The sequence below is a fragment of the Bubalus kerabau genome, chromosome 10 (genome assembly GCF_029407905.1).
Source record: "Bubalus kerabau isolate K-KA32 ecotype Philippines breed swamp buffalo chromosome 10, PCC_UOA_SB_1v2, whole genome shotgun sequence".
In the NCBI taxonomy this organism is placed as follows: Eukaryota; Metazoa; Chordata; class Mammalia; order Artiodactyla; family Bovidae; genus Bubalus; species Bubalus kerabau.
Window position 1 is genome coordinate 92,042,592 of NC_073633.1, and position 27,827 is coordinate 92,070,418.

A 27,827-nucleotide genomic window follows, 5' to 3' on the forward strand; every position below is an offset into this window, starting at 1 on the left:
GGTGTTTGAAACCAGGGAGGATCTGGCCTCTAATCTCCCCTCTGGGCTGAAATAAATGAGTGTTCCAGTCTTTGGCGTGAGGGTTTACCTTCTGGGATGGGCTGCAGACCAGCAGGGGGCAGTCTAGGGCTAGTTGGCTGCAGAGCCCACTTAACAGTGTGTGCTGTGCTAGGCAGTTCACTCAACTGACACTGGGTCTTCAGCATCTGAGAACTTCCCTCTCCCCTCCCACTCAGGTCCCCACGTGTAGGAGGCCCCGGGAATCCAAAGGAAAGAAGAACCCTGCCAATTAGCTGCAAATCTGAGTTCCCTAACAAAAGACCAGGTCTGGGGGAAAGCAAATAGGAGACAAGTTTTCTATAACTCACTTTATCCCAAGAACACAACCAGCCTGGGAAATCTACAAATTTCTCTTTATACTGAAAGTCTAGCGAAAAGGGTTGGGAATTAGGGTGGGGGAGTGAGGTGGAGCCAGGCCCCAATGCCCACCCTAGAGCTATCAGAGTCCTGTAAAGTTCTTGTGCAAGGAGATAACTGTTTTTGATGGGTTGAACTGGCCAGAAAGCCTTGGGAGGTTGCCAGAACTGGCTTGAGGCATTTTCCACCAGCCTAGGGCATAGCAGTCAGGGACAGAGGACATAAAGGCCAAGTGGGAGCAGTAACTGGGAGGGGAGCACAGGGAGCCCCACTCTAGGCTCTTCGGTAGGCTCAGGCCTCCCTTTATTCTGGGACTCTGCAACAGGCAGGGCAAGTGGCCTGAGGGCTTCAGAGAACCGGTTAAAGCACTGTCTCTTAAGACTGCTGGAGTCCCTAGCACATGCTCAGGGCTCCGGTACAGGTTGGAGACATGGAGGATGAAGATCTGAACCAACAGGAGCATGATGGCACCCCTTCTCAGATGTCCCCACTCGAGGCTGAAGCCCGTGGCTACACCCTGTTCAGAGTCTTGGACAGAGAGTTCATGATCAAGGTGAGCAAGCGCCGGTGGGCGGTGGTCCTGGTGTTCAGCTGCTACTCCATGTGCAACGCCTTCCAGTGGATCCAGTACGGCTCCATCAATAACATCTTCATGAACTTCTACAGGGTCAGTGCCTTTGCCATCGACTGGCTGTCCATGTGCTACATGCTGGCCTACATCCCTCTGCTCCTGCCGGTGGCCTGGCTCTTGGAGAAGTTCGGCCTGCGGACCATCGCCCTCACTGGCTCCGCTCTCAACTGCCTGGGGGCCTGGGTGAAGCTGGGCAGCCTGCAGCCGCGTCTCTTCCCAGTCGCGGTGCTGGGCCAGGTCGTCTGCTCCGTGGCCCAGGTCTTCATCCTGGGTATGCCCTCCCGCATTGCTTCCGTCTGGTTTGGAGATGATGAGGTGTCAACCGCCTGCTCCATAGCTGTCCTCGGCAATCAGGTGGGTGGAGGAGTGGGTGTTCACTGGGGACTGAGTGTTCATTGTACCGAACTGCCCCACTGTGTGAAACCTGTGTTTTCCGACTGCAACAGTGTTTACAACCCTAGGTGAAGTGTGGCTGAGTCTGACTAAGTGTGACTGAGTGACTGTGTGAGAAAAGTGGGGAGACAGAAGGATGGGCCTTTCCCGTCACCCATGGTATCTCCTCTGCAGGCAGAAAGCCTGCTGTCGCCATCTTTATGATCTCATTGCTCAATTTACTTCACCAGCTTGAACCTGTGAGTTCTATGCTGCTGTTCTTCCTTGGGGAGCAGTTCCTGCACAGAATAGTCAGACTATTCTGTGTCTTAGAGTTTGGCAGATGTTTTTTGCCCGTCCAACCATCTTTCCTCAAGCGCAGCATCTCCCATACCCCGTGGAAAGCAGAGCAGGGCCCTGGTGGCCCTGGTGTTGCTCTCACCTTCCTTACACACAGCTGAGGCCAGGACAGCGGGTCAGAGCCTGGGGCCCAACTCCTTCCCTGGAGGTTAGAGTTGAGTGCAGGAGGATAGAGTAGAACTGCTGCTCTGATTTCCAAGGCCTACAAACCATGGAAAGTCCTGGAAAGCCTTTGTTTTTCCTTCATTCTGAAAGGAGAGTCTTAAATTCTTTGCATCTCCATGAGTTCATGGGCCAGAAAGTTGGGCATGTTATGAACCTGATTTTTTAAATTGTGTTGAAATAGACATATTTGTAATTTTACCCAGTCATACATGTACAATTAATTCAATGGCATTATTTTCACAAGGTTGTATAAGAATTACCAATATATGTACCCAAAACTTTTTTTCTTCATCCCCAACAACTCTATACCGGTTAAATGACAACCTGTCCTTTCCCCCTCCTCCTGCCTCTAGTAAGCTCTTCTACTTTCTATGAATTTGCATGTTCTAGATAATGCATATAACCAAAATCAAATAATATTTGTCTTTTGAGTCTAGCTTACAAACTCTTTTTTTATATGCTGATAAAACTCAAAAACTTATTATAATTATTGTTATTTTAAAAGTTTTGAAATTGTGGGTTATATTAGACTTCTAGGGTGAGACTTCTAGGGAAGGTAAAGGGGAACTGAATGCCAGTTCTGGTTTCTCCTTCATGCAAAGCCCTCACCAAAGATACAGGCAGGTGGGTGAGCTCAGAGGCTGGCCACTCCGGGAAGGAAACTAGACCAGTGCTCCCTCAAATGGTGCCCATTTACCTCACCTGTGGGTCCAGGACAGATGACAGATGCCTGGGCCCTCACCTGGACTTCCCAATCAGATCCTCCAGGGAAGAGGCCAGGCACCTGTGTTTCCACCTGGCTTCCCAGGCGAGGTTTGTGATCAGACGTGAAATCAGCAGGAGAGAGGAGCTCCGCGCCCTGGGAAGGCGCCCTCCTGCCTGGAGCCGGGTTCCTGTCAGGGCTGGCGTGTCTGTGCTGCTGTAGGAAGGGTCCAGCTCCCAGGGGGAGGAGCTGGGAGCTCATTCTCCAGAGTGAGACGGGAGGGTGGGCTTGGGGCAGCGCTTATAATTCTGATTCAGTTGAGGTTCTGAAAATATCCTGGACCCCTGGGGCGTGCGGAGCAGGGTGGTAGAGGCCCTGCAGGTCTGTGAGGTGGAACCACAGCAGAAGCTTCTAACCCTGCTTCTTTGACCTTCAGCTCAGTGCACTGCATGGGAGGAGGCTCTGGTAGCCTGGCCTGACTTCTGTCCTGGCCGTGTTGCCTTGGCAGGCAGTCTTGAGGGCCTGACAATTCTGTGGAATTAAGTCTACGTCTTCAGTTTTCTTCTCCCTTGACCTTCCCACCCAGCCTGTCCCTTAGTAGATTGTGGACCAGGAAGCTCCACACCCTTGTCCCTCCCACAGATACATGAAGTAAACTAGAAAGTGGCTAAAATAGCTTTCTTATGGGAGTTTTTCTAAGACAACAACCAAACATATGCCCAACCAGGAAAAAGCCACGTTCAAAATAATAGAAAACTTGATGGAGGTTTTGCTCACCTTTGCCCTCCCCTCGGAGAAGGCAATGGCAGCCCACTCCAGTACTCTTGCCTGGCAAATCCCATGGACTGGGGAGCCTGGTGGGCTGCAGTCCATGGGGTCACTAAGAGTCAGACAAGACTGAGCGACTTCACTTTCACTTTTCACTTTCATGCATTGGAGAAGGAAATGGCAACCCACTCCAGTGTTCTTGCCTGGAGAATCCCAGGGACAGCGAAGCCTGGTGGGCTTCCGTCTATGGGGTTGCACAGAGTCAGACACGACTGAAGCGACTTAGCAGTAGCAGCCCTCCCCTCTCCCCTATCCTGTGTCTCCCAACACCCCATTCCTTTCTGCAAACCTGACACAGCAGAGCACACCAAATTTATGTTTTACCTAATGGTACTTAAAAAAAAATTTTTTTTTATACGATATAGTTGATTTGCAATGTTGTGTTAGCCCCAGGTGTACAGTAAAGTGACTCCATTATTGATATACATATAGCTACCCTTTTTCGATTATTTCCCAAAATAGGCCATTATAGAGTATTGAGTAGAGTTTTATATAGTAAGTGGTATGAGTTCACTTCAGTTCAATCATTTAGTCATGTCCGACTCTTTGCGACCCCATGAACCGCAGCACACCAGGCCTCCCTGTCCATCACCAACTCCCGGAGTTTACCCAAACTCAAGTCCATCGAGTCGGTGATGCCATCCAACCATCACATCCTCTGTCATCCCCTTCTCCTCTCGCCCTCAATCTTTCCCAGCATCAGGGCCTTTTCAAATGAGTCAGCTCTTTGCATTAGGTAGCCAAAGTATTGGAGTTTCAACTTCAGCATCAGTCCTTCCAATGAACACCCAGGAATGATCTCCTTTAGGATGGACTGGTTGGATCTTCTTGCAGTCCTAGGGACTCTCAAGAGTCTTCTCCAACAACACAGTTCAAAAGAATCAGTTCTTCTGTGCTCAGCTTTCTTTATAGTCCAACTCTCACATCCATACATGACTACTGGAAAAACCATAGCCTTGACTAGACGGACCTTTGTTGACAAAGTAATGTCTCTGCTTTCTAATAGGCTGTCTAGGTTGGTCATAACGTTCCTTCCAAGGAGTAAGCATCTTTCTTTTAATTTCATGGCTGCAATCACCATCTGTAGTGATTTTGGAGCCCAGAAAAATAAAGTCAGCCACTGTTTCCACTGTTTCCCCATCTATTTGCCATGAAGTGATGGGACTGGATGCCATGATCTTAGTTTTCTGAATGTTGAGCTTTAAGCTAACTTTTTCACTCTCCTCTTTCACTTTCATCAAGAGGCTCTTTAGTTCTTCATCACTTTCTGCCATAAGGGTGGTATCATCTGCATATCTGAGGTTATTGATATTTCTCCCAGCAATTTTGATTCCAGCTTGTGCTTCTTCCAGCCAAGTGTTTCTCATGATGTACTCTGCATATAAGTTAAATAAGCAGGGTGACAATATACAGCCTTGACGTACTCCTTTTCCTATTTGGAACCAGTCTGTTGTTCTATGTCCAGTTCTAACTGTTGCTTCCTGACCCGCATACAGGTTTCTCAACAGGCAGGTCAGATGGTCTAGTATTCCCATCTCTTTCAGAATTTTCCACAGTTTATTGTGATGCACACACCCTAAGTGTTATAGTAGGTCCTTATTAGCAATCTATTTTATATATAATGGTATGTATATGTCAATCACAATCTCCCAATTTATCCCTCCACACCCCCACCTTATGTCCTCCTGGTAATCATAAATTTGTTTTCTACACCTTTAACTCTATTTCTGTTTTGTAAATAAGTTCATTTTGTACCCTTTTTGTAGATTCCACATATTGTTATTGTTGTTGTTTAGTCTCTCAGTCATTTCTGACTCTTTGTGACCTCATGGACTGCAGCATACCAGCCTCCTCTGATCTCCATTATCTCCCAAAGTTTGCTCAAATTCATGTCCATTGAGATGGTGATGCTATCTAACCATCTCATCCACTGCCACCGTCTTCTCCTTTTACCTTCAATCTTTCCCAGCATCAGGATCTTTTCAATAAGTTGGCTCCTCTGGTCAGGTGGTCAAAGTATTGGATCTTTGGCTTCAGCATTGTCCTTTCAATGAATATTCAGGACTGATTTCCTTTAGGATCGACTAGTTTAATCTCCTTGGTGTCCAAGGGACTCTTAAGAGTTTTCATCAACACCACAATTTGAAAACATCAATTCTTTGGTGCTCAGCCTTCTTTATAGTCCAAATCTCACATCTGTACATGACTACTGTAAAAAACACAGCTTGAAAATATGGATCTTTGTTAGCAAAATGATGTCTCTGCCTTTTAATACACCGTCTAGGTTTGTCAGAGATTTTTTTTCAAGGAGCAAGCATCTTTTAATTTCACGGCTGCAATCACAGTATGCAGTGGTTTTGGAGCCCAAGAAAAAGAAAATCTGCCACTGCTTCTACTTTTTCCCCTTCTGTTTGTCATGAAGTGATGAGACCAGATGAAATGATCTTAGTTTTTTGAATGTTGAGTTTCAAGCCAGCTTTTTCATTCTCCTCTTTCACCCTCATAAAGAGGTCTTTAGTAGTTCCTCTTCACTTTCTGCCATTAGAGTGGTGTCATCTGTATATCTGAGGTTGCTGCTATTTCTCCCAGCATTCTTGATTCCAGCTTGTGATTCATCCAGCTCAGCATTTCACATGATAAAGTCTGCATATGGGTTTCCCAGGTGACTCAGTAGTAAAGAATCTGCCTGCAATGCAGGAGACATGGCTTCGATCCCTGGGTTGTAAAGTTCCCCTAGAGAAGGAAATGGCAACCCACTCCAGTATTCTTGCCTGGAGAATCCCATGGAGAGAAGAGACTGGCAGGCAAAGAATTGGACATGACTTAGCGACTAAACAACAGCAACTCAGCATATAAGTTAAATAAGCAGGGATACCACTTTGTGGTACTCCTTTCCCAATTTTGAGCCAGTCAGTTGTTCTATGTAATGATCTAACTGTTGGATTCTTGACCCAGATACAGAATTCTCAGGAGACAGGTAAAGTGGTCTGGTACTCCCATCTCTTTAAGAATTTTCCACAGTTTGTTGTGATCCACACAGTCAAAGCTTTTCATGTAGTCAATGAAGCAAAAGGAGATGTTTTTTCTGAAACTCCCATGTTTTCTGCATGATCCAACAAATGTTGGCAACATGATCTCTGAATCTTCTGCCTCTTCGAAACCCAGCTTGTACATCTGGAAGTTCTTGGTTCTTATACTGCTGAACCTAGCTTGAAAGATTTTGAGCATTCCACATTTAAGAGATATCATAATGATATTTGTTTTTCTCTGTCTAACTTATTTTACTCAGTATGAGAATCTCTAGGTCCATCAGTGTTACTGTAAATGGCATGATTTCATTCTACCTTAGCGATGGGAGTATAGGAACATTGTTCAGTAGTTTGCAGCTAGAGAAGAGCCAGCTTGCATTGAGAACTCCAACTATAATTTTTTCAATAGGGTTGATACCGAGGGGTGTCATGAATGTACATAAGTTGAATTGTGAAGCAAAAGAAAGATCTCTGTGGTGTCTTAAGAGGGAAAACAATCCCTGTTTGTGTTCTAAGAGAGAACGGAAGTTGGGGATTATGATTCTTATTAGGAGTGGGTTAAGTGTGTACTGTCCCCTCTTGGACACTTATACTACTATTGATTCTCTCTGTCTTCTATAGCTTGGAATTGCCCTTGGGTTCTTGGTCCCTGCTGTCTCGGTACCCAACATCGACAACCCTGATGAGCTTGCCTACTATATCAGCATCATGTTCTACGTAACAGCAGGGGTGGCCACTCTGCTTTTCATCCTTGTCATTGTCGGTAAGGTCATTAGCAGATTTAAGGGGTCGGTGAGGATGGAGGGAAGTCCTGCTGACTTGGGTGAAGACCTTATGAACATGACCCTAGAACACCATTCTAGGTACCATGCATTCTATAAAATATATCTACAGAAACTGGAGGCTGGGCTTCTAATGGTCTAAAGACCTTAAAAGCCTTATAGCCTGAGTAGTTGCTGCTCATACAGTGCTAGCTGGTCCTGTGTACTTTGTTAGCTGCTCAGTAAAGTTTAGCTGTAATTCACCAGTTTCTTAGCGTGACCTCATTAGAATTAATGGGCAGCCTACCGATTTCCTTGATGAAACCCCGGTGAGCATTTATGATGTCACAGGCCCTGTGCTGAGTGTGCCTGATCTCACTGACTCTTCAAGTGCCCTAGAGAGGGGGTCCCACTCTCAGTTCACTTAACTAAGGGGAAACTGATACTTGAGGAGAGTGAAGGTATTCAAGATCAGATAGTAAGTGGCAGAGATTGGATTCAAGCCTAAATTGTTTAACTCCATACTCTAAAGTTCTGGAACAAAACAGGATTGACCTACAAACAGTAGTCCTCTCATACGTTCACCTGAAAATACCTGGGGGCCACATTTCTAAAATACTTTTTAAAAAGGTATATAAGATAGGCTTATTATGGAAAAATCTAGAAAATACACACAAAAAAGCATAAAGAAAAGGATCACCATTGTACCAGCTAACCCCAACCAGAAACCTCAAAAACTACTATTAATTTTATATGAATATATATCTAAGCATTGAGATATTTGGTTAATATGATTTATATCCTCTTTTATCATCTGAGTGATATCACACAGGCTGTGATAAATTCAGAAAGAGTGCAGAAGAAGTGTTCATTCTCAGTGAGTCATTTGTCTTTAAAGATTAACCAGCTGTCTCTTAATATCTGAAAATTCCACCACACATGTTTAAGTTTTCCTTCCTCCCTGCCGGCCTCACCTCCACAGTCAAACAGTTTTATGATCACGCACCTCATCCAGCTGTTCTCACTGTCATTCCCTCCCTGGGTCCAAGCTGAGGAGGGGCTGCCTGACGGCTTTTCAAAGCTCACAGGATCTCTTGGATGGAGTTCCTTCTTGCTCCTGGAAAGGTGGGAAGCTGTGAAGCTGTGGCTGAAAACAATCTCAGCCAGAACTGAAGTTTCAAACTGTAATGTAACCCTAGTTGTCAATCCTTGTGTTTGTAGCAAATGAGGGCCTGGTCCTTTGCAGTTGAGATGTGAAGGTAGGACATTTCTACAGCGTGACATTTTACTATTAAACACACACAGTCGTTGAGTAAAAAGAACTGACAAATCTTATCTGAATTGTGGTTTGCAGTTGGCAAGTCCCTGAGCAAACCCTGCCATTACAGATATTAAAAAACAAAACATTTCTTTCCCTGATTTCTTTCCACTAATAGAAAACTTGGGACCAATTTGTTAGCTCAGCTGGTCAAGAATCTGCCTGCAATGCAGGAAACCCTGGTCTGATTCCTGGGTTGGGAAGATCCCCTGAAGAAGGGATAGGCTACTCACTCCAGTATTTTTGCCTGGAGAATCCCCATGGACAGAGAAGCCTGGTGGGCTGTAGTCCAGGGCACTGCGAAGAGTCAGACACGACTAAGCACAGCACATACACATAATAGAAAGGGAGGTGAACAGGCCAGATAATGGATGAGAGGTTCCCAAAGGTGGTAGGTTGCTCAAGACTATTTCCAGAGAAGGAAGAAGCAGGGCCCAGTAGTCTGGGCTGGAGGGTTGTCTGAGCAGGGTGGGATCATTTGATCTTCAAGTGATTAAACCTCATTTCCAGAGCTTCCTCTAAATGGAGACAGTCTCCCGACCTTTTACAAGTGTTCTTATGGAGTCTGGGGGTGAAGATGGTGCTTCAGCTGGGGGACCAATTTAGGCAGACAGCTGGTTAAACTGATCTGGCCCCCAGAGAACTGGACAGCAGTCAGTGCAGTGAAATGGACTGTACCGGCTGTACTGAAGCTAGAACATACGGAGAATGGTTTTCCCACTGTCCCTCCCCGGTCCTTCCTATCAGAGCCCCAGTCCTGCAGGAGTGTGTGTTAGTCCTCTGGTTTCTCAAGAGGAAGATGTCCGATTCACACTCTGAGAAACTAGGGAGGGACTCGAGGTCTCTGCAATAGGAACAGCTCCTTCCTTCACTCAGGGAGTGTTTATTGGCAGCAGGTGCCAGGCTCTGTGCTCAGCATGGGCAGCCCAGCCCTTTCCCTGGGAGGAGCTCTGGGACTGAGTCCCCATCTGGGCCCACTAATCCCAGAGCCTCAGCTCTCACTTCCTTTCTGTCCACTGGTTACTATGGGATTTTTCAGTGCTCTGCCATTTGGTATTTGCCGTTTATTACAGGACTCCTTTATCCTTGAGCACTGCCTGGAAAGTCCAATGATCGCAGCTGTCCAAAGGTCATTAAGAAAAAGTAGTCAAAGGACCAGCCCCTCAGCCACGGACAGTGAGATGCAGCTTCAAGAGAGGAGACTCGAGAGGATTTAATCAAAGAGTTAATATTTCCTTTTGGAGTCTGAGCCCCTTCTCAGATGAGGGAGTCAGCTCTTATCCGTGTGTCAGCTCTGCAGGAGTAGGACCAGGGGACTTGCAATGATCTCTGTTTTTTTCCTTTCAGTGTTCAAAGAGAAACCTAAACATCCCTCCAGCAGGGCCCAGTCCCTGAGCTATGCCTTGGTGTCTAGTGATGCTTCGTACTTAAGTTCCATCATCCAACTCTTCAAAAACCTCAACTTTGTGCTGCTAGTCATCACCTATGGTATGATACACGTGTGTCTGGGGTGTACTGGAACTGGGCATTTGAGACGAGAGACCTGATGTTTCTGTGTATCTTACTGTTTCCAGATCCCAAATGTATATGTAAAGTCATCATTTAGGGTTAAACAGAAGAGCCAGCTGTGCCGCAGAGTCTTCTCTGTTCCTTTAAGTTTACCTAGGAAACCATTCCTTCCCCTGTCAAGTCACCTGGCAACATGCCCGCTGACCCTCCAAGTCTCATCCCCCAGTATGTCTGCTGTGAAGCAGTATTAGGTGACCATTTATTGTGCTGTTCTTAGTACATCTTTGGAGAAGGAAATGGCAACCCACTCCAGTACTCTTGCCTGGAAAATTCCATGGATGGAGGAGCCTGGTAGGCTACAGTCCATGGGGTCACAAAGAGTCAGACACGATAAGTCATTTCCAGGTCTGTTTTCCCACAAACTAGGAACTCCCTGAGAGTAGGGATTTATGTCTATTAACCTATATATTTCCTCAGCAGTAGGAGAAATTATAGCCTAGAGCAGGTACTCCAAGCTGACAATTGTTAAATGGGTGATTGAATGAATGTATGGATGGATGTTTACATGAGTCTTACTACGTGAATCATTCCCCAACCAATCCTTCATCTGCTCACTTGGCTCCTTTTTTTACCTGAATGCAAGATAACATCAGGTATGGTAAGAAGCAGATGTGTCCAGGCATGTACTTCAACTAGAAATGTGAAAGAAGAGACCTGATGTATCTGGATTTGGGGCATTTTTATACTAAAAAATTATTTTCCTGAAAGTCAAGTCTAACTGGGTGTACTGCATTGTTGTTTTTATGTTTTTTGTTTATTAGTTTGGCCACACAGCATGTGGGATTTTAGTTCTCTGCCCAGGGATTGAACCCACATCCCTCTTACATTGGAAGGCAGATTTTAACCACTGGACCACCAGGAAAGTTCCTGTTGGGAGTTTTTAAGTCACTGTTTTAATTTCAGAACTTGCAGTTGGTCTGTTCATATTTTCTACTTCTTTCCGGTTCAGTTTCAGAAGGCTGTGTCTTTCTAAGAATTTGTCCATTTCTTCAAGGTTGTCCGTTTATTGGCATATAGTTTTTTATAGTAGTCTCCCTTTGTATTTATGTGGTGTCAGTTTTAACGTCTCCTCTTTCCTTTCTAATTTATGATTTTGTGTTCCTTCCCTTTTTTTCATGATGAATCTAGCTAAAGGTTTATCAATATTGCTTATCTTTTCAAAGAACCAGCTTATAAGTCCCTACTATTATTGTGTTACTGTTGATTTCTCCTTGTATGGCTGTTAGCATTTGCCTTATATATTTGGGTGCCTCTATGTTGAGTGCATATATATATATAATTTTTATATATCCCTTGATCATTATGTAGTGTCCTTCTTTGTATCTTGTAATATTCTTTAAAGTCTATTTTGTCTGATATAAGTATTGCTCTAGCTTTCTCTTGATTTCCATTTGCATGGAATATTTTTTATTTCATTCTGTCCCTTTCAGTTTGTGTGTGTTCCTAGATCTGAAGTGGGTTTCTTATAGACAGCATATATATGGGTCTTCTTTTTGTATCCATTCAGTCAGTCTATGTCTTTTGGTGGGAGCATTTAATCTATTTACATTTAAGGTAATTAACAATGTGAATGTTCTTATTGCCATTTTGTTAATTGTTTAGGATTTGTTTTTGAAAGTCTGTTTTCTTCCCTTTGTCTTTTATTCTCTTCTCTTGTGATTGGATGTCTATCTATAGTGATATGTTTGGGTTGCTGTTTTTGTTCTTGTGTATCTATTATAGGTTTTTGGTTTGTGGTTTTCATAGCTTTTGATAAAGCTCTATATATAAGGGTTGTTTTAAGTTGCTGGTCTTCTGATTTCAAGTGCATTTCCAATATCCTGCATTTGTTTGCTCCTCATGATTGCTGGTTTTGATATCCTATGTGTGTGTGGATTATTTTCTACCTTATGTTAGTCTTTACTAGTGAGCTTCCCCATTTGCAATTTTCTTGATTGTAGTTGCCTTTTCTTTTTTTCCCTGCCTAGAGAATTCCTTTAGGATTTGTTATAACACTGATTTGGTGCTGCTGAATTCTTTTAGCTTTTGCTTATCTGTAAAGCTTAATTTCTCTGTCAAATCTGAATGACCTGTCTAGGTAGAGTATTCTTAGTTGTAGGTTATTCCTTTTCATTACTTCAAATATATCTTGCCATTCCCTTCTGGCCAGCAAAGTTTCTGCTGAAAAATCAGCTGATAACCTTATGGGAAAGATTGAGGGCAGGGGAGAAGGGGCAACAGAGGATGAGAGGTTAGATGGCATCACCAACTCAATGGACATGAGTCTGAGCAAACTCCAGGAGACAGTGTAGGACAGGGAAGCCTGGTGTGCTGTAGTCCATGGGGTCACAAAGAGCCGGATATGACTTAGCAACTGAACAATGACAAGCTTATGGGAGTTCCATTGTATGTTATTTGTTGCTTCTCCTTGGTTGCTTTTAATAGTTTCTTTGTCTTTAATTTTGTCAGTTTGATTAATACGTGTCTCTGCATGTTCTCCTTGGGTTTATTTTGTATGGGAGTCTCTCTGCTTCCTGGACTTGAGTGAATGTTTACTTTCTCATATTAGGAAATTTTTGACTATAATCTCTTCAAATATTTTCTCATGCCCTCTATTCTCCTTTTGGACCACTATAATGCAAGTGTTGGAGAAGGCACTGGCACCCCACTCCAGTACTCTCATCTGGAAAATCCCATGGATGGAGGAGCCTGGTAGGCTGCAGTCCATGGGGTTGCTGAGGGTCAGACACGACTGAGCGACTTCACTTTCACTTTCATTCATTGGAGAAGGAAATGGCAACCCACTGCAGCATTCTTGCCTGGAGAATCCCAGGGATGGGGGAGCCTGGTGGGCTGCCGTCTATGGGGCTGCACAGAGCCAGACACGACTCAAGTGACTTAGCAGCAGCAGCAATGCAAGTGTTGGTATGTTTAGTGTTGTCCCAGAAGTCTCTGAGACAGCCCTCATTTCTGTTCATTCTTTTGTCTTCATTCTGTCCCACAGCAGTGATTTCCATCATTCAGTCTCCCACCTCATTTATGTGCTCTTCTGCCTCAGTTATTCTGCTATCGATTCCTCCTAGTGTGTTTTTTATAGCAGTTACTGTGTTGTTCACCTCTGTTTGTTCTTTATATTTCCTAGCTCTTTGTTGAACATCTCTTGTAAGTTCTCAGTCTGTGCCTTCATTCTTTTTCCAAGTTTGGCATTTTTGCAAGAGGAAGTGAGCTCAAGTCCTTCTCCTCTGCCCTCTCTTTTGGAATCGAGAGGCTGCTTTTAGTTTAGATGCTTGCTGCCTCTTCCCTCAATGTGTGCTGGCTGTTATCCCAGTGATATGGGGTGTGCAGTTACAGCAGGCCTTGCGTGCCCCCAGGACAGTGGGCACAGGGCCTGGCGCCTACTCATGGGTCTCCTAGTGGCAATCTGTGCCTGCCCCTGGAGCCCACCAGGACAGTGGTGACTTGTGCTCTCCTTGGACCTCCTGTAAGTGGTGTCCTGTTTCCTGGGCATGCTCACAGGGAAAGAAGCTCTTATGGTGGTCCTGCCCCTCCCCTCATGTGACACCTTGCCTCTCTGGCAGGCCCAAGCATCTAAGTTCACCCTCCTTTGCCGCAGTCACCTATTCAGGCTATTTTCACGCAGCCAACCCTGGACCTCTCCCTGGGTCTGACCTCTGAAGCCTGAGCTTCATCATTCAGTCCCTGCCCAGACCGACGGAGGAGTATCTCAGGCTGGGAGGTGCCGGGAGACGGTGCTGGCCTTCTGTGCCGGTCATTCTCCTTTTTGCCTTTGACAAACCAGTTGCTGTGCCCTCCTCCTGGGCTCAGAAGCTCTTCCTCATCCAGTTTTATCCCCTTCCTGGTGAGGAGGCCTCCCCAGGTGCAGGAACCTTCCCTCCTTCACAGCTCCCTCCTGGGGCAGAGGCCCCACCCTGATTCCTTCTTTGTGGAGGTTTTCTCGTCTTTATGGAAGTCTGGGGGCTTCTGTCAGTGTTCGGTAGCTGTTCTGTGTGATTTGTTCCATTGCAGGTGTGTTTCTAATGTTTTGGTGGGAGAAGATGAGCTCCACGTCCCACTGCTCTACCAGCTTGATCCCCCTCCTGGGCCATCTTCTCACCCCTGTTGGGAAGCCCTTCATTGTCCTTCTCTGAGCACAGCGACTCTCTCCATGGGCCTGTCCTTTACGGGGATCCTGGCAACTATGCCTGTGCATGAGTTACAAACAATAGTGGCTCCTGGGAGGGGTTGAGGCAGGGTGGGGGCCATGCCCATGTTTCCCTGCGCTGAGCCATCTGCTTGGGGGCGAAAGAGGATGGCTTCTGAGTGGCTCTGTGGCCTGGGGTCCTGTGGACTGGCTCCAGTGAAGAGGGGTGCCTGAGGCTGCCATCCCTGGGCACCGTGTCCTCTCTTATGTCCTTCTAAGTGGGCCTAATGCCAGGTGTGCCAGTGGCAGTCACGTGAGCCTCAAAATTAGCTGAAATTAAAAAGACCCCTGGTGAGTCTTCCAGAATGACCTCTGTATAATTGTTTCTCAAATCTGAGTGTACCTTTCACATCTATAAAATTGGAAGAGAATATGACCTACTTTATCTTATTAGGACTGTAAGGTATTTAGAAAAGTGTCAAGTACATAAGGACATGCCACTGCCCTCACCACCAGCATCACCACCACCACCACCACCATCACCACCAGCGTAACCACCACTACCACCAGCATCACCATCATCACCACCACCATCACCACCTCAACCACCACCACCATCACCACCAGCGTCACCACCATCACCACCACCACCACCATCACCACCAGCATCACCACCACCACCACCATCACCCCCATTGCCAGCCCCACCATCACCACCACCACCATCACCACCACCACCACCATCACCACCAGCATCACCACCATCATCACCATCACCCCCATTGCCAGCCCCACCATCACCACCACCACCATCACCACCACCACCATCACCACCACCATCACCACCACCATCACCATCACCACCACCATCACCACCACCACCATCACCACCACCACCACCATCACCACCACCATCACCACCATCACCACCAGCATCACCACCACCATCACCATCACCCCCATTGCCAGCCCCACCATCACCACCACCACCACCATCACCCACACCACCACCACCACCAGCATCACCATCACCACCATCACCACCAGCGTAACCACCACCACCACCAGCATAACCACCACCATCACCACCATCACCCCCCACCACCATCACCCCCCACCACCACCACCATCAACACCAGCATCACCATCACCACCCCCATTGCCAGCCCCACCATCACCACCACCACCACCATCACCACCACCATCACCCCCACCACCACCACCACCATCACCCCCATTGCCAGCCCCACCATCACTACCACCACCACCACCATCACCACCAGCATCAGCATCACCACCAGCACCACCATCACCCCCATTGCCAGCCCCACCACCACCACCATCACCATCACCACCATCACCACCAGCATCACCACCAGCACCACCATCACTCCCACTGCCAGCCCCACCATCACCACCACCACCATCACCACCAGCATCACCACCACCACCACCATCACTCCCATTGCCAGCCCCACCATCACTACCTCTGCCACCATCACCATCACCACCAGCGTCACTAACACCACCACCACCATCACCATCACCACCACCACCACCACCGTCACCACCACCACCCCAACCACCGCCATCACCACCACCACCAGCATCACCACCACCACCACCACCATCACCCCCAAGACCACCAGCACCACCACCACCACCCCCATTGCCAGCCCCACCATCACCACCACCACCACCATCACCATCACCACCAGCGTCACTAACACCACCACCACCACCATCACCATCACCACCACCACCACCACCGTCACCACCACAATCACCATCACCACCACCACCCCAACCATCACCATCACCACCACCACCAGCACCACCACCCCCACAACCACCACCATCACCCCCATTGCCAGCCCCACCATCACCACCACCACCACCATCACAACCATCACCACCAGCATCACCATCACCATCATCACCACCACCATCACCACCACCACCACCACCAGCATCACCAGCATCACCATCACCATCATCACCACCAGCACCACCAACATCATCACCACCACCACCATCACCACAACCACCACCACCATCACCACCAGCACCACCAACATCATCACCACCACCTATCACCACCACCACCACCACCCCCACCACCACCACCACCATCACCACCAGCACCACCAACATCATCACCATCACCACCACCATCACCATCAGTTCCTGAGGCTGCCCTGCCTGGGCACCGGGTCCTGTCTTACATCTTTCTAAGTGGACCCAATGCCAAGTGTGCCAGTGGTAGTCGTGTGAGCGTCACCACAATCATAACCATTATCATGAAGGGAGGGTAGGAGGCCCTTTTCTTTGGATCAGTTTTAGTCTCATCTTAGTTACACAGTCACTATATGGTTTTGGACAAATGGCCTCATTCTCTAATGACACCAATTACTAAAATGTATTCTAGGTGCTCCATTTACTTGATGGATGAATCAATGAATCAGGAGCATCAACTAGATGTTCTTTAGGGTCCTTTCTGATTTCAAATATAGGATTTTGGGTGATATGGAATCTGAGACGAGAGTTGAAAGAGGGATGTTGAAAAGAGGTGACAATCTACCTGCAGAGGGAATGTTGTCAGGGGTCAGAGGTCTGGAGCATTCTTTAGGGGGCATAGGTCATCAGGAGGAGGTGGAAAGGTGTCCAGTAGTTAAACTGAACCCTTAGGTCAGGCCAACCCTTAAGAGGGATGTAGACAGTTCTGACTGGGAGTAATATGTACTTTCTGGAACCTGGGTTTCCAGGACAGAGCTAAAGGGATGAGTCGGCAATGCTGTGTGGTTAAGAAGAGATTAAAGTGATTACTTTTGTTTGTTTTGGCACATTTCTTCTTCTCTGAGGGCACCACTCTCACTGCAAGGAGGTGAGCATTTCTGACCTCTCACCTCTGGGGGCAGAAGTCAGCCATGGCCCCAGCAGGAGAACGCCCCTAATGCTGTGTTTCTCCCTGCCTCCTTCAGGTCTGAATGCTGGTGCTTTTTATGCCTTGTGCACCCTGCTGAATCGCATGGTGATCTTCCACTACCCGGTAAGGGTGTTCCCCAAACCTGCTGGGTCCTGAGAGAAGGCCATCTTTAGTCTGGGCAGGAGCTGGGGAGGCAGCATGCTATGGTGTGAGCTCCAGGATTTGGAGGGAGGTGGCTCTGGGGCTCAGCCCTACCGCCAATAGAACTCAGATGTGTGATAAACTGGTTTACGGTCTCTTAGCTCTCATTTTCTTTTCTCAGAAGAAGCCTAATTACTTATTGAAAGATTAGTTGAGGCTTAGAAAGTAAATGCTAAGATATATATGTGTAAGGTACATAATGTGGTGCCGGACAACATAGGAGGCAAACACATACACACAGACTCGCAGCTGAAACATCTCAGTTGTGAAATGGGGACAAGGTTTGATTTTAAACGCTTAGTGGCTCAACAGAAAGCCTGTTGCAAATGTTTCCAGAACCAGGGAGGGTTGGGAATGGGACTCTGAGTATTTAGAATCAAGAATCCAAGGCCCAGGCCTCCTTTTAAAAATCAAGGGTCTCATGCTTGTGGGAGCATGGGCCACTGTGCGTTGAGTGTTCCACTGTTGGAGGGTGACAGCTCTGAGTTCGAATCCTACCTCTGCACTTAATAAAGGCCCCATGACCTTGGGCTAGTGGGCTAATCTCACTGTGCCTCAGAGTCTTCATATGAGTATATGGGGATTATTGATTCCTAACCATATGGTGGGGAATTCGGAGAATTAAATGAGATGATGATATAAAAATCCCCAGCATGGCTGTCTGGCTTCTAAAAACACTTTAAATATATATAATTATTATCTTTCTATCCCTTTAGCACTGATAGCTGGAAAAAAAATCTAAGTATGGAATCTTTGGAGATATATATATATATATATATATATATATATATATATATATATACAGTTTTTCCATCTTAGAGATGGGAATAATGACAAAGGTTTCCTATAAAGATTATATTTTTAAAAATCTATCTAAAAGTGGTTCTAGGGTAGAATTTATTTTCCCCCAGGATTCAGTATGATCCACACACATCCAGGGTTATATTATGTTGGGAGGAGCAATTATTCTAGGATTCTGTCCCCGCTGGAAGCTTCTTACAGGTCATCTTGTTCTAATACTTTCTGAGAACTGGCTCTAATGTCACGCCAGCTACTTGCCTTTACTCCTTTGGCTGATGGTGACTGCACCCCATCAGATGTCTTGTTCCATCCTTGAGTGATCCTTGGGGCTGTGGTTTTTCCAGGAGGAAGGTGTGATAGTTGGAAGAATCGGCCTGACCATTGCTGTTGCAGGAATGCTTGGGACTGTGATCTCAAGCATCTGGCTGGATAGGACCAAAACCTACAAGTAAGTGACTCTTCCTCTTGGACTGAATTGGAGACTGTGTTATGAAATGACATGTTCATTAGGAACATGGCTCCGAGGATGTGATTGCAGCAGCTGGGGTCTGAGTGGTCAAGGAGGCAGTTTAGATGTATCTTCTTGGAGGCTCAGTTTCCTCATTTATAAAATGAGGGAAGCAGTGCCTTCCCTGTGGGGACCATAGGAAGATTAGAGATAGAGGACGTCAGGCCTTTCTGAGTTCCATCCAAGTAGATCATGGAAGAAGCAGAGGAAGGAGAAAAGAAACATAGAAAAGGATCAGCAGTTGGACATATGTGGAAATGCCAAAGAGTGGGGATGAGAAGGTAGTTCCATTGCCAGGTTTCCATGGCTCCTTCATGGACCCCATGGGGTTAACCAGGGTGCTCTGTGCTTCCAACAGTTTTCAGTGTATTACCTTGCAATTGCTTCCACGTCATTGGTAAATACTGTGATATGGTTTAGTCCTGATTACCCAGTGCATTTCTAAGAGCCACTAAAATTTTAGTGGATTGCAGGCTAATCGGAGAAGGCAATGGCACCCTACTCCAGTACTCTTTTGCCTGGAAAATCCTATGGGCACAGGAGCCTGGTAGGCTTCAGTCCATGGGGTCACTAAGAGTCAGACACGACTGAGCGACTTCACTTTCACGTTTCACTTTCATGAATTGGAGAAGGAAATGGCAACCCACTCCAGTGTCCTTTCCTGGAAAATCCCATGGGCGGAGGAGCCTGGTAGGCTTCAGTCCATGAGGTCACTAAGAGTCGGACACGACTGAGCGACCTCACTTTCAATTTTCACTTTCGTGCATTGGAGAAGGAAATGGCAACCCACTCCAATGTTCTTTCTTGGAGTATCCCAGGGACGGGGGAGCCTGGTGAGCTGCCATCTATGCCATCTGTGTGACTCTATGTCACACAGAGTCGGACACGACTGAAGCGACTTAGCAGCAGCAGCAGCCAGGACACTTACTAAAAACACAGATCCCTGGGTTCCACCCTCATGGATGTCAATTCAGTAGGGGAGTCTGCATTTAAAAATTAACCCAAATGCCTTGATTCAGTAGCCAGCCTTGGAGAAAGTGCTCTGGAAACAGAGGCTCAACTTGTGTCTGTCCCGTGCTCCTCATCCACTGGGTGCTCAGTTAATGCTGCTCAGTGGGGCAGCTGCCTGGGCTGTCCTGCGCTGAGCAGGGCAGTATTCTGGGCTGCTTTGTCAAGGCCTCCAAAGTTCCCAGTGTCTGGAGGCGACAGATAGAGGCAGACCTGTTCTCTGCACACAAACCCACTTCTGTGAGGCTCTGGTCAGACCAGGGCTCCCTCTGGCTGCCCTCGGCAAAGGACAATTGAGGCCCTCCCTGGGGATGTGGCTGCCTGGCTGGACACAAGGAGGAGCCCGGCCGGACTTAATTACTACTGGTGGAGCTGGGCTACTGCCTCCTTTCTGCCATATGCCAATTGCTTGCTTCAAGTAGTGAGGACTGGCCACCCTTGAACCAGGGAATAGCAGCGTTTCTCTTCCAGGCTTGCTCTGTGGCAACAGAAAGGAGGGATTGAAATGTTGGCGGGGCCGGGATGTGGGCAACCAGATGATTCAGATGAACCAGAAAAGACAGTGAAAGGCTGGGAGGACACTGCAGAGTCTAGCTGACACGGTTCCTAGTGGCATTTGATGTCCGCATCCTGCAATCAGCATGGACATTCTTCTTTCCGCTCCACTACTTGGGCAGAGAAAGGGTGGGGGAGCTCTGTCATCTGGGCATTTTGGTGCCTGTTCCTTCTCCCTGAGGCTCTCAGGTGGGTCCCCTTTGGTTTGGAGACGGAAATTGGATGGTCAGGTCCATTTATGTCTGGCTGAGGCTACAGATAGTTTTGCAGACAGGCTAGTGGTTTGAGAAGAAGCTGTGTGTAAAGACATATGGCAAAAGGTGAGCTTGTGTGGTCAGCAAGGGAGATGGGTGTCCATGGGGCTGGGTTGTGCAGCGGGAGGGCCTGGATGCGGGGAGCAGGGTGAGAAGAGATGAAGGCCCTCTGACCTCAGCAGCTGCTCTGAAGACCCAGGAGGGAGGTGTGTCCTTCAGAGGCTGTTGCTCTTTTCCAAAGACTAACAGGGTATTAGTATTCCTGTGTAGGGGAGTAGAAAGAGCACAGATTTCCAATCCCAGCTCTGGGTTCAAACCTTAGCTATGCGGTTACTGCGTGCATGACTTTGGATATGTAACCTGAGCTTCATGTTTCCTCTTTGGTCACATTCAGGATAGTTGTACAGACTTGTCTTGCACACCCTTTGTAAGAGTTGAATGAAATACTAACTGCATGTAAAGTGCTTAAGAGAATCTCTGGCATCCAACAAGTGCAATATTAGTTTGACGTAAGCACAGTATACACCTGCCAGCCACCCCACCTTGTTTCTGGCTTCAGCAGAAATGAGGGCAGGCTCTGAGCTTTCGTGGTCTGAGTCCTGATGCTCGTGGCCAGAGCGCACAAGGAGGTGCCTTGTGCGTCCCTGACCTCAGTCAGGAGGACAGGGAGAGGGGGCTGGTCCCAGTGCAGGAGTCAGGGCCACAGCGGTCCTGAGGGGCAACCTGGGGGAGAGATGCGTGGAGGGGCACAGGCACGGTGAGCCCGAAACGGAAGCCAGCACTGATGGGCCTTCTGAGGGACCAGCAGAGGGACACGCACCCGGGACGGGGCGCAGCTTTCTCCCTTGGGCTTTGGAATCAGGGGCTAGTTCAGGGCTGGAGACTGTTCTCTCAGCTGCACTGTCAGGAGTGGAGGAGTTCAGATTCAGCAGGAAAAGCTGTGCTGCACGTGTGCAGGTGGCAAGAGGAAGGACTCAGAGACGACAGAGACTCTCACAGTCAGGTCCCTGCCCGGCAGTGTCTGGGGGTCGGGGGGCGATGCAGACAAGCAGATGGGCTTCTTGGTCCTGTGACCACTGCCACCTGACCACAGCTGGTGTGTGCCCCTGTTTTTTTTTTTTTTTTGGTGAAGGAGAAGGAGACGAAAGAGCTGTGCCCTTCTTTTATGTAGGTAGGATGTGTCAAGTCCAGGTGCAGAGTGATCTTGTTGAGAGGGGTCTACAGCAGAACACACATGCCTCAAGATGGCTTCATACTGTCTTGGTCTGACCCTTGGTAGCTCTGAGCACAAGAACTATTTGTGTGATCATGGGTCTTCTGTCCACTAACCACATAGACACCGTGTCCATGTGAGTAGATGTCCTAGCACACAGCAGAGGACTTGACATATAGTAGGTGCCCGAAGGATGGGAGGGAGGGAGGGTGGGAGGGAGGAAGGAAAGATCTTGGTGAAGTCTGTGGGCCGTCGCTTAGAGCCTTCACCTCTCTTTGTAGGGAGACCACCCTGGTACTCTACATCATGACTCTGGTGGGCATGGCGGGGTACACAGGGACCTTGAACCTGGGACACCTGTGGATAGTATACATCGCTGCTGGGATAATTGGGTAAGTTTCACCTCTCACCTGCTTAACTGGAAAGCACCACCGCATGGCTCCTAAAGCTCTGACCTCCTAGAAGCAATAGGAGTCCCTCTGCAGCCTCTCACTGACCTCCAGAAAGACGCAAATGGTGGCCAGAGGTCATGTTCACCTGTCAGATTTCAGAAGGCTCCCTGGGGGCTTCCAGGCCCATGCATGCTGATGAGATGGACTGTGTCCTTCACAAATCTCTAGGAGGCTAGGAAATGTCCTGTCTTTATGAACTCTGCCTGGGACAACAAGGGGCCACAGAAAGCACACGGGTCTGGGAATCAAAAAGGGTGGGTCCTAATGTCACTTATGCCAGGGACTATCTGAAACCCGAGGCATGTCACATAACTGCTCTGAGACCCAGAAGATAAGAGTGGCCTGCCATATGTATGCAGGTGTTAGAAGTCATGAGAATGATTACAGATGTGAAAGCAGCAGAAGGTGTGGTGCATATGTCAGGTCACAGAACTGGCATTTTCTAGACCTGTTATATGAGAAAGAACCTGTCCACAGGGATCTCTGCTCATTGTCACCTCCCAATTATTTTTCATGCGCTATACATGACTGTGTGTGTGTGTGAGAGAGAGAGAGAGAGATATTGAGTCCTGCTTTGCTGGCACCTCTCTGAAGGACACTCAAGACTCTGAGCCCCTCCTCTTGAGTCCCAGAGAGCCATGGAGAAGCTGGTCAATATCTAGGGACTTCCCCTGCCAGCCCAGGGCTGTGAACCCATCACACAGCAGTTCTCAGCTGAGGGCTGAACACTCCAGGCATCCCAACCCTCCTGTAAATGCTGGCCCTGTCTAACTGATGGTTGGATGCAGAAGGAACAGGGATCCCCAAAGGGCCACTCAGAAAATAGCCTCAGCTCCTTTCTGGCCTGCAAGGGTCCCTGTTTCCTTGGCCTGGCCGGGTTTTCAAGGGCCTGGAATGTCTTGATGGGAAGAAAGACAACAGGCAAAGCCGTACGGAGTTGTACGGAGGAGATGGGTTCCTGTCCTCCTTGTTCCGGAAGTCCTCCATCACCTTGTTTCTGTGATCTGGTCGTCAGCTTCTCCATAACCGGCTATCTCACTCTGGGGTTTGAGTTTGCCGTGGAGCTGACATACCCGGAATCAGAAGTTGTGTCGTCTGGCCTCCTCAATGTGTCTGCCCAGGTAGGCCTCTCGTTGGGTGGTGGCCTTGAAGCTGTGAGTCTGGGTTCCCTGCTGGGTTCAGCGGGTGCAGGCGCTGCATAAGGCAGCTCAGCTCCCTGTGGGCTGCGTGGCTGGGCCCGTTTCCTGTCTTCTCCGTGTCTTTGCAGGTATTCGGGATCATCTTCACCATCTCCCAGGGCCAGATTATCGACAACTATGGAACCATGCCTGGGAACATCTTCCTGTGTGTCTTCCTGACCCTTGGAGCAGTGCTCACTAGTGAGTCAGGGTCTCAGGACAAAGTGATGCTCTGACTGCACCTGAGTTTACGCTGTTGGCAGATTCAGACCCCTGTGTCCTGACTGATCACACAGATCCGGGACACTGGTGCAGTGGTGCAAAGCGGAGGGCTCGTGAGGAAGTATCTTTGGGAGGCATGAGCATGGGCTTTGCCCCCACCCTACCCACAATAGACCCTTGTTGGAACCCTGCACTGTGACACTGACCTCCATAGCCCTTGACCTTGGGCAAGGGGACAGCCTCTGGGAGCCCCACTTTCCTAATCTGTAGAATGGAGATGGCTGTGAGGCTTGGAGCACTGTGTGCAAACTCCCTGCAAATATCAGGGGTCTATGCATGGAGGCCAGTGTCGTCACTGGCTTCTTCCTGTCCGGCACAGCAGTGGTTCCCAGGCTCTGTCAAGCTGGCTGGTGGAACCTCCAGATACCTGGAAGCTCTGAAGGAGGTGGGATACCCGTGACCCTTAGGAGAGTTAAGGGCTCCCTCTCGTGGATGAGCTTGACCATTGCTTTGCTTGATAACTCGCCCTTTTTGTCCTCCCTTGATCTTAGCATTCACTAAGGCAGATCTCCGGAGGCAGAGGCTCCTGCGAATGTGAGTATGTGGGAGCTGCTGGGCTGAGATGTGGGCACAGACTTTGCTGAGGCTGTGGCATTGGGGGGAAGCGGGGGGAGCACCCGGGGGACTGGTGGCTGTGAGAGCCGCTCAGCGTCACACACGTGGAGGCAAAGGGTTTCCTCCGTGGGGCTCAGCCCCACTTTTCTGCTGCCCTCTCCGGGTTTTTCTGCCACTTCCTTCCCTGCTCCTGGCCTCCCTGCTCTGGCCCCCAGAGCTGGTCCCTGCGTCAGTCTACAGAGCAGCACCCACCCAGGGTGTCCTGAGACAAGTCCCGAGGCCCCGGCTCCTCTCCTCTCAGCCTCGATTGGTGACTGGGGAGGAAGGCTGGGGGTTGGCTCCATCGCCCCATCATGGTGGTGGTCTCCAGGCAGTGGCTCTCCTGGCATGTGACTGCCCCCCAGGCAGTGCCAGGGGATGGAGAGACCAGTGGGTTGCCAGCAAGGCTCTATAAGGACAAGTCAGGAAGCAGGCATTGATGGTGAAAGGGGAGAGGACCAGGAGTTTGATCCAGAACAGAAAAGTGCTTCCCAATTGCGCTAATGGGCTATGGAGTATTTTAATCAAACTGTTAGGTTTCAACTCTGAGCCAGGATGAAAGGAATTTTCAGCTTTAAGAAGGAGCATAGTAGGATATAGTCCTTTAAAAACAGAAGAAAAGACCTAAAGCTTATTACAGAGGTAATACATGTTTCTTTGTAAAATAACTAAAAAATATGGAAAAGTATAAAAATTTAAGGGTCACCTGTAATAGCATCAGCTAGAGATGAGGTGCTGTTATTTTTGCATTTCTTATATATGTCCGTGTCCACATATAATAGTGTACATAGCTGTATTTTTTAATAGAAATGGAATCTTGTTCTATGTGCTTTTTTTTTTAACTTGTTGCCAGCGCTTTATCAGTTCATTAGTTTCTTACAATACACTTTTCCCCCCACTTGCAGCATACCTTTAATGACTGCACAATGTTCTAAGAACTGCACATGGATAAACACAATTTAACAGTTTTCTTGTCCAGGAACATTAAGGTTGTTTCTAAATTTTGTTTTTAAACAATACTGTGATCAGTGTCCCAGAAGCTGGATCTTTGGGCCTGTTCTTGAGCAAAGTATTTCCTTGAGTAACGGGTCAGTGGCCATGCCCATGTTTAAGACCTTGATGTGTATTACTCAGCTGTCCTCTAGAAAGGTGCTGTCAACGCTACTTGTTTACCCTGCTCTCAGAGTATGTAAGGTCCAAACTGACGTATTTACCAGTTTGAAAAATCTTTGCCAATTTCCACAAGAAAAATTAAATCTGAAACAGGTATATTTAGTCCTTTTGATGATCGGATGCTAATCGTTAGGTCTTTGTCCTCTGATCTCAAGCTCTGGAGTTGGCAGCGGGCAGCAGGGAGCAGGTGGGGGGAGGCGCCTGGGACAGGACATTCAGTGGGGCACAGGGAATGCCTGAGACAGGAGTGGTCTCCTCAGGAGCCTGTGAGAACCCTGGCATCACCCCTGTGGAGATGGTCTGGGCCCTGTGCCACAGATGAGGACATGTGATTTGGGACACTTTGGTGAATAGATTGTGAGCCTGGGTAAAAGATGCCTGTGATAACAGGATGGATTCTAGTAAAAATGTTTCAATTTGAAATGTGACCCATTGTGTGAAGTGATACAAATTTTGCTATATTTACTTTATAATCTGTGTTTCCCTTTCAGATTTAGGGAAATGGAAGTCCTGGGCTGATGTTTGCAGCAACCAGAGATAATTTAGTAAGTAACATCTTACTCATTTCCCTGTGTGTTTCCTGTGGGTACACTGTGCATTGGGCTTTCTACTCTGCTTGTTTCCTTAGGAGAGTCTGACAACCTTTCTACACTGCTGCCCCCAACCCCACGTCTCCATGTACGCATGTCCATTTCCTCCTGTTTCCTACTTAGGTCATCCCACATTTCCCTGTCACACAGGCGGATCCTTGTCCCCGTGGGCCAGGTTTGTTATCCAGCAGGCGGTGAGGGCTCAGTCCTGTGCGTGTGGACCGTGGGAAGCAGTGCGAGTTGGGCCAGGAGGCCAGTGGGTGCAGCCTCACGGGGCTGTCCTGGATGCGCCCTGCGTCCGCACCTCCCTCGCACCTGGGGCGCCAGGTGGGACGGGGGTCAGAGGCACATGGGGCTGGTTCCAGGGGAGTCAGGGCTGTCAGAGGGCGTCCTGAAGGAGGCATCATTTCCCCACCGAGGTGGCGGGTGTGAGTGGGACCTGCAGACCGTCCCAGGACTTCAGTCTCAGCGCCAGGGGACGACAGGGCAGGGAGTGCATCGGGCCAGAGCTGCGCTTTCTGATCAGTGAGGTGGGTCATTGGCAGAAAGAGCCAGAACTTCCAGTTGGTCAGGACTGACGCTAATGATGACAATCTGTGTTTGGGTTTCCATTTTTCTTCCAGTTGGTAGTTCTCGGCCCCAGAGACACTAAGCCCTATTTATCTGTGACTTCAAGGTGATGGCACTCAAGGAGGCGGGTGTGTGTGCATGAGTGTGTCAGAGACAGGAGGTGGTGTGAGTGGTAGAAGGTGGCTGCTGAGTGAGGCCTCCTGAGTGAGGGCTTCTCAGGGATGAGGCCGAGCTGGTGCCAACAAGTTAGCAAGATGGAGAACCAGATGCTGGATCTCCTGCTGTTGCCTCTGCCACAGGCTGCCCTGGGCGTCGTGGCGGGTGAAGTGCCATTTGTCCAGCTGAAGTGGCCTGCATGTGCTCCACCAGCCTCAATGGTCATAGCTGTGTGGGGCTCGGCCTGTGCTTGAGGCCTTGTTGGGAGCGAGATGAGCCCCTGAGGGAAGAAGCAAAGTGTTCCTAAAACAGCAGACAGACGCCCAAGTTGGCAGTTAGTACTTAGGGGCCTCAGAGCATAATCTTCAGGGCATATTAATCCCACCCAGCTAACAAGTGTGACCCTGAAGAACTTCTAATTCTGAGCCATCATCCCCAAGAAATCTGATGACAAACAGACCCAAGTCTCTTCTTCTCTGGGGGAGCTATATTACTATATACATACTTTGAGCCATACTGCATCCTGTCTTTGTAACAGTTCACTGTGCATCTGTTCCACACATGTGGTAACCATGCTCCTCACCTGGGAGCTGCCCCTGACCGGGGGCAGTCAGCACTCCTGAGGAGGGGGCAGACCTGGCCCATCCACAGCCACATGGGGGTCCATCCAGGTGGGGCGAGGCTGTCAGAAGGGGAGGAGGGTGACCGGAGCTCAGTGGCACTCACAGTGAGGTGGTCCCTGAGGCTGTGGTGACCCCGAAGGCTGACCTTTTCGCTCCTCCTTCGCTCCTGTCGTGATGATGTGTGTGTCTAGGGAGCACCGTGGTTGACCAGAGCCCCTGTCCTTGTCCTTGTTCAGTCGGGGATGCTGAGTGCCTGGGACTCTGGTCTTCCCCCCGGATTCCAGATATACAGGCAGGCAGATACTCAGCAGGGTGGAGTCCCTACCTCCTCACCCCAAGGGCTGTCCCCTTGTCTGTCTTGTAGAAACCCCAGGAGGGGGAGGAGGAGGAGGAGGACAGCAAGAACAGCAAAGCCCCCACCACTGTCCAGGAGGAGCATTTCTGAGAGAGGGCAGAGGAGCAACTCTGGG

At 48.5% G+C, this 27,827-nt stretch overlaps 1 protein-coding gene across 1 annotated transcript; it reads left to right on the top strand.

Annotated features, from left to right (window-relative positions):
- The first annotated feature begins 550 nt into the window (after nt 1-550).
- On the top strand, nt 551-27,802 carry LOC129621823 (feline leukemia virus subgroup C receptor-related protein 2-like). The gene is made up of 11 exons (XM_055538714.1): nt 551-1,402; nt 7,127-7,268; nt 9,932-10,072; nt 17,255-17,322; nt 18,546-18,649; nt 22,021-22,131; nt 23,207-23,312; nt 23,459-23,570; nt 24,143-24,185; nt 27,033-27,045; nt 27,722-27,802. Exons 1-11 carry the CDS (start codon nt 818-820, stop codon nt 27,800-27,802), a joined length of 1,506 nt encoding a protein of 501 aa, XP_055394689.1. The 5' UTR covers nt 551-817.
- Nucleotides 27,803-27,827: the final 25 nt, after the last annotated feature.

Bases quoted from the DNA above. Each gene is read 5' to 3' on its own strand.
- LOC129621823 (XM_055538714.1), top strand. From the start codon at position 818: ATGCTCAGGGCTCCGGTACAGGTTGGAGACATGGAGGATGAAGATCTG. The intron at 7,269-9,931 runs GTAAGGTCATTA...TTTTCCTTTCAG, and splicing joins TTTCATCCTTGTCATTGTCG to TGTTCAAAGAGAAACCTAAA. The intron at 23,571-24,142 runs GTGAGTCAGGGT...CCTTGATCTTAG, and splicing joins CCTTGGAGCAGTGCTCACTA to CATTCACTAAGGCAGATCTC.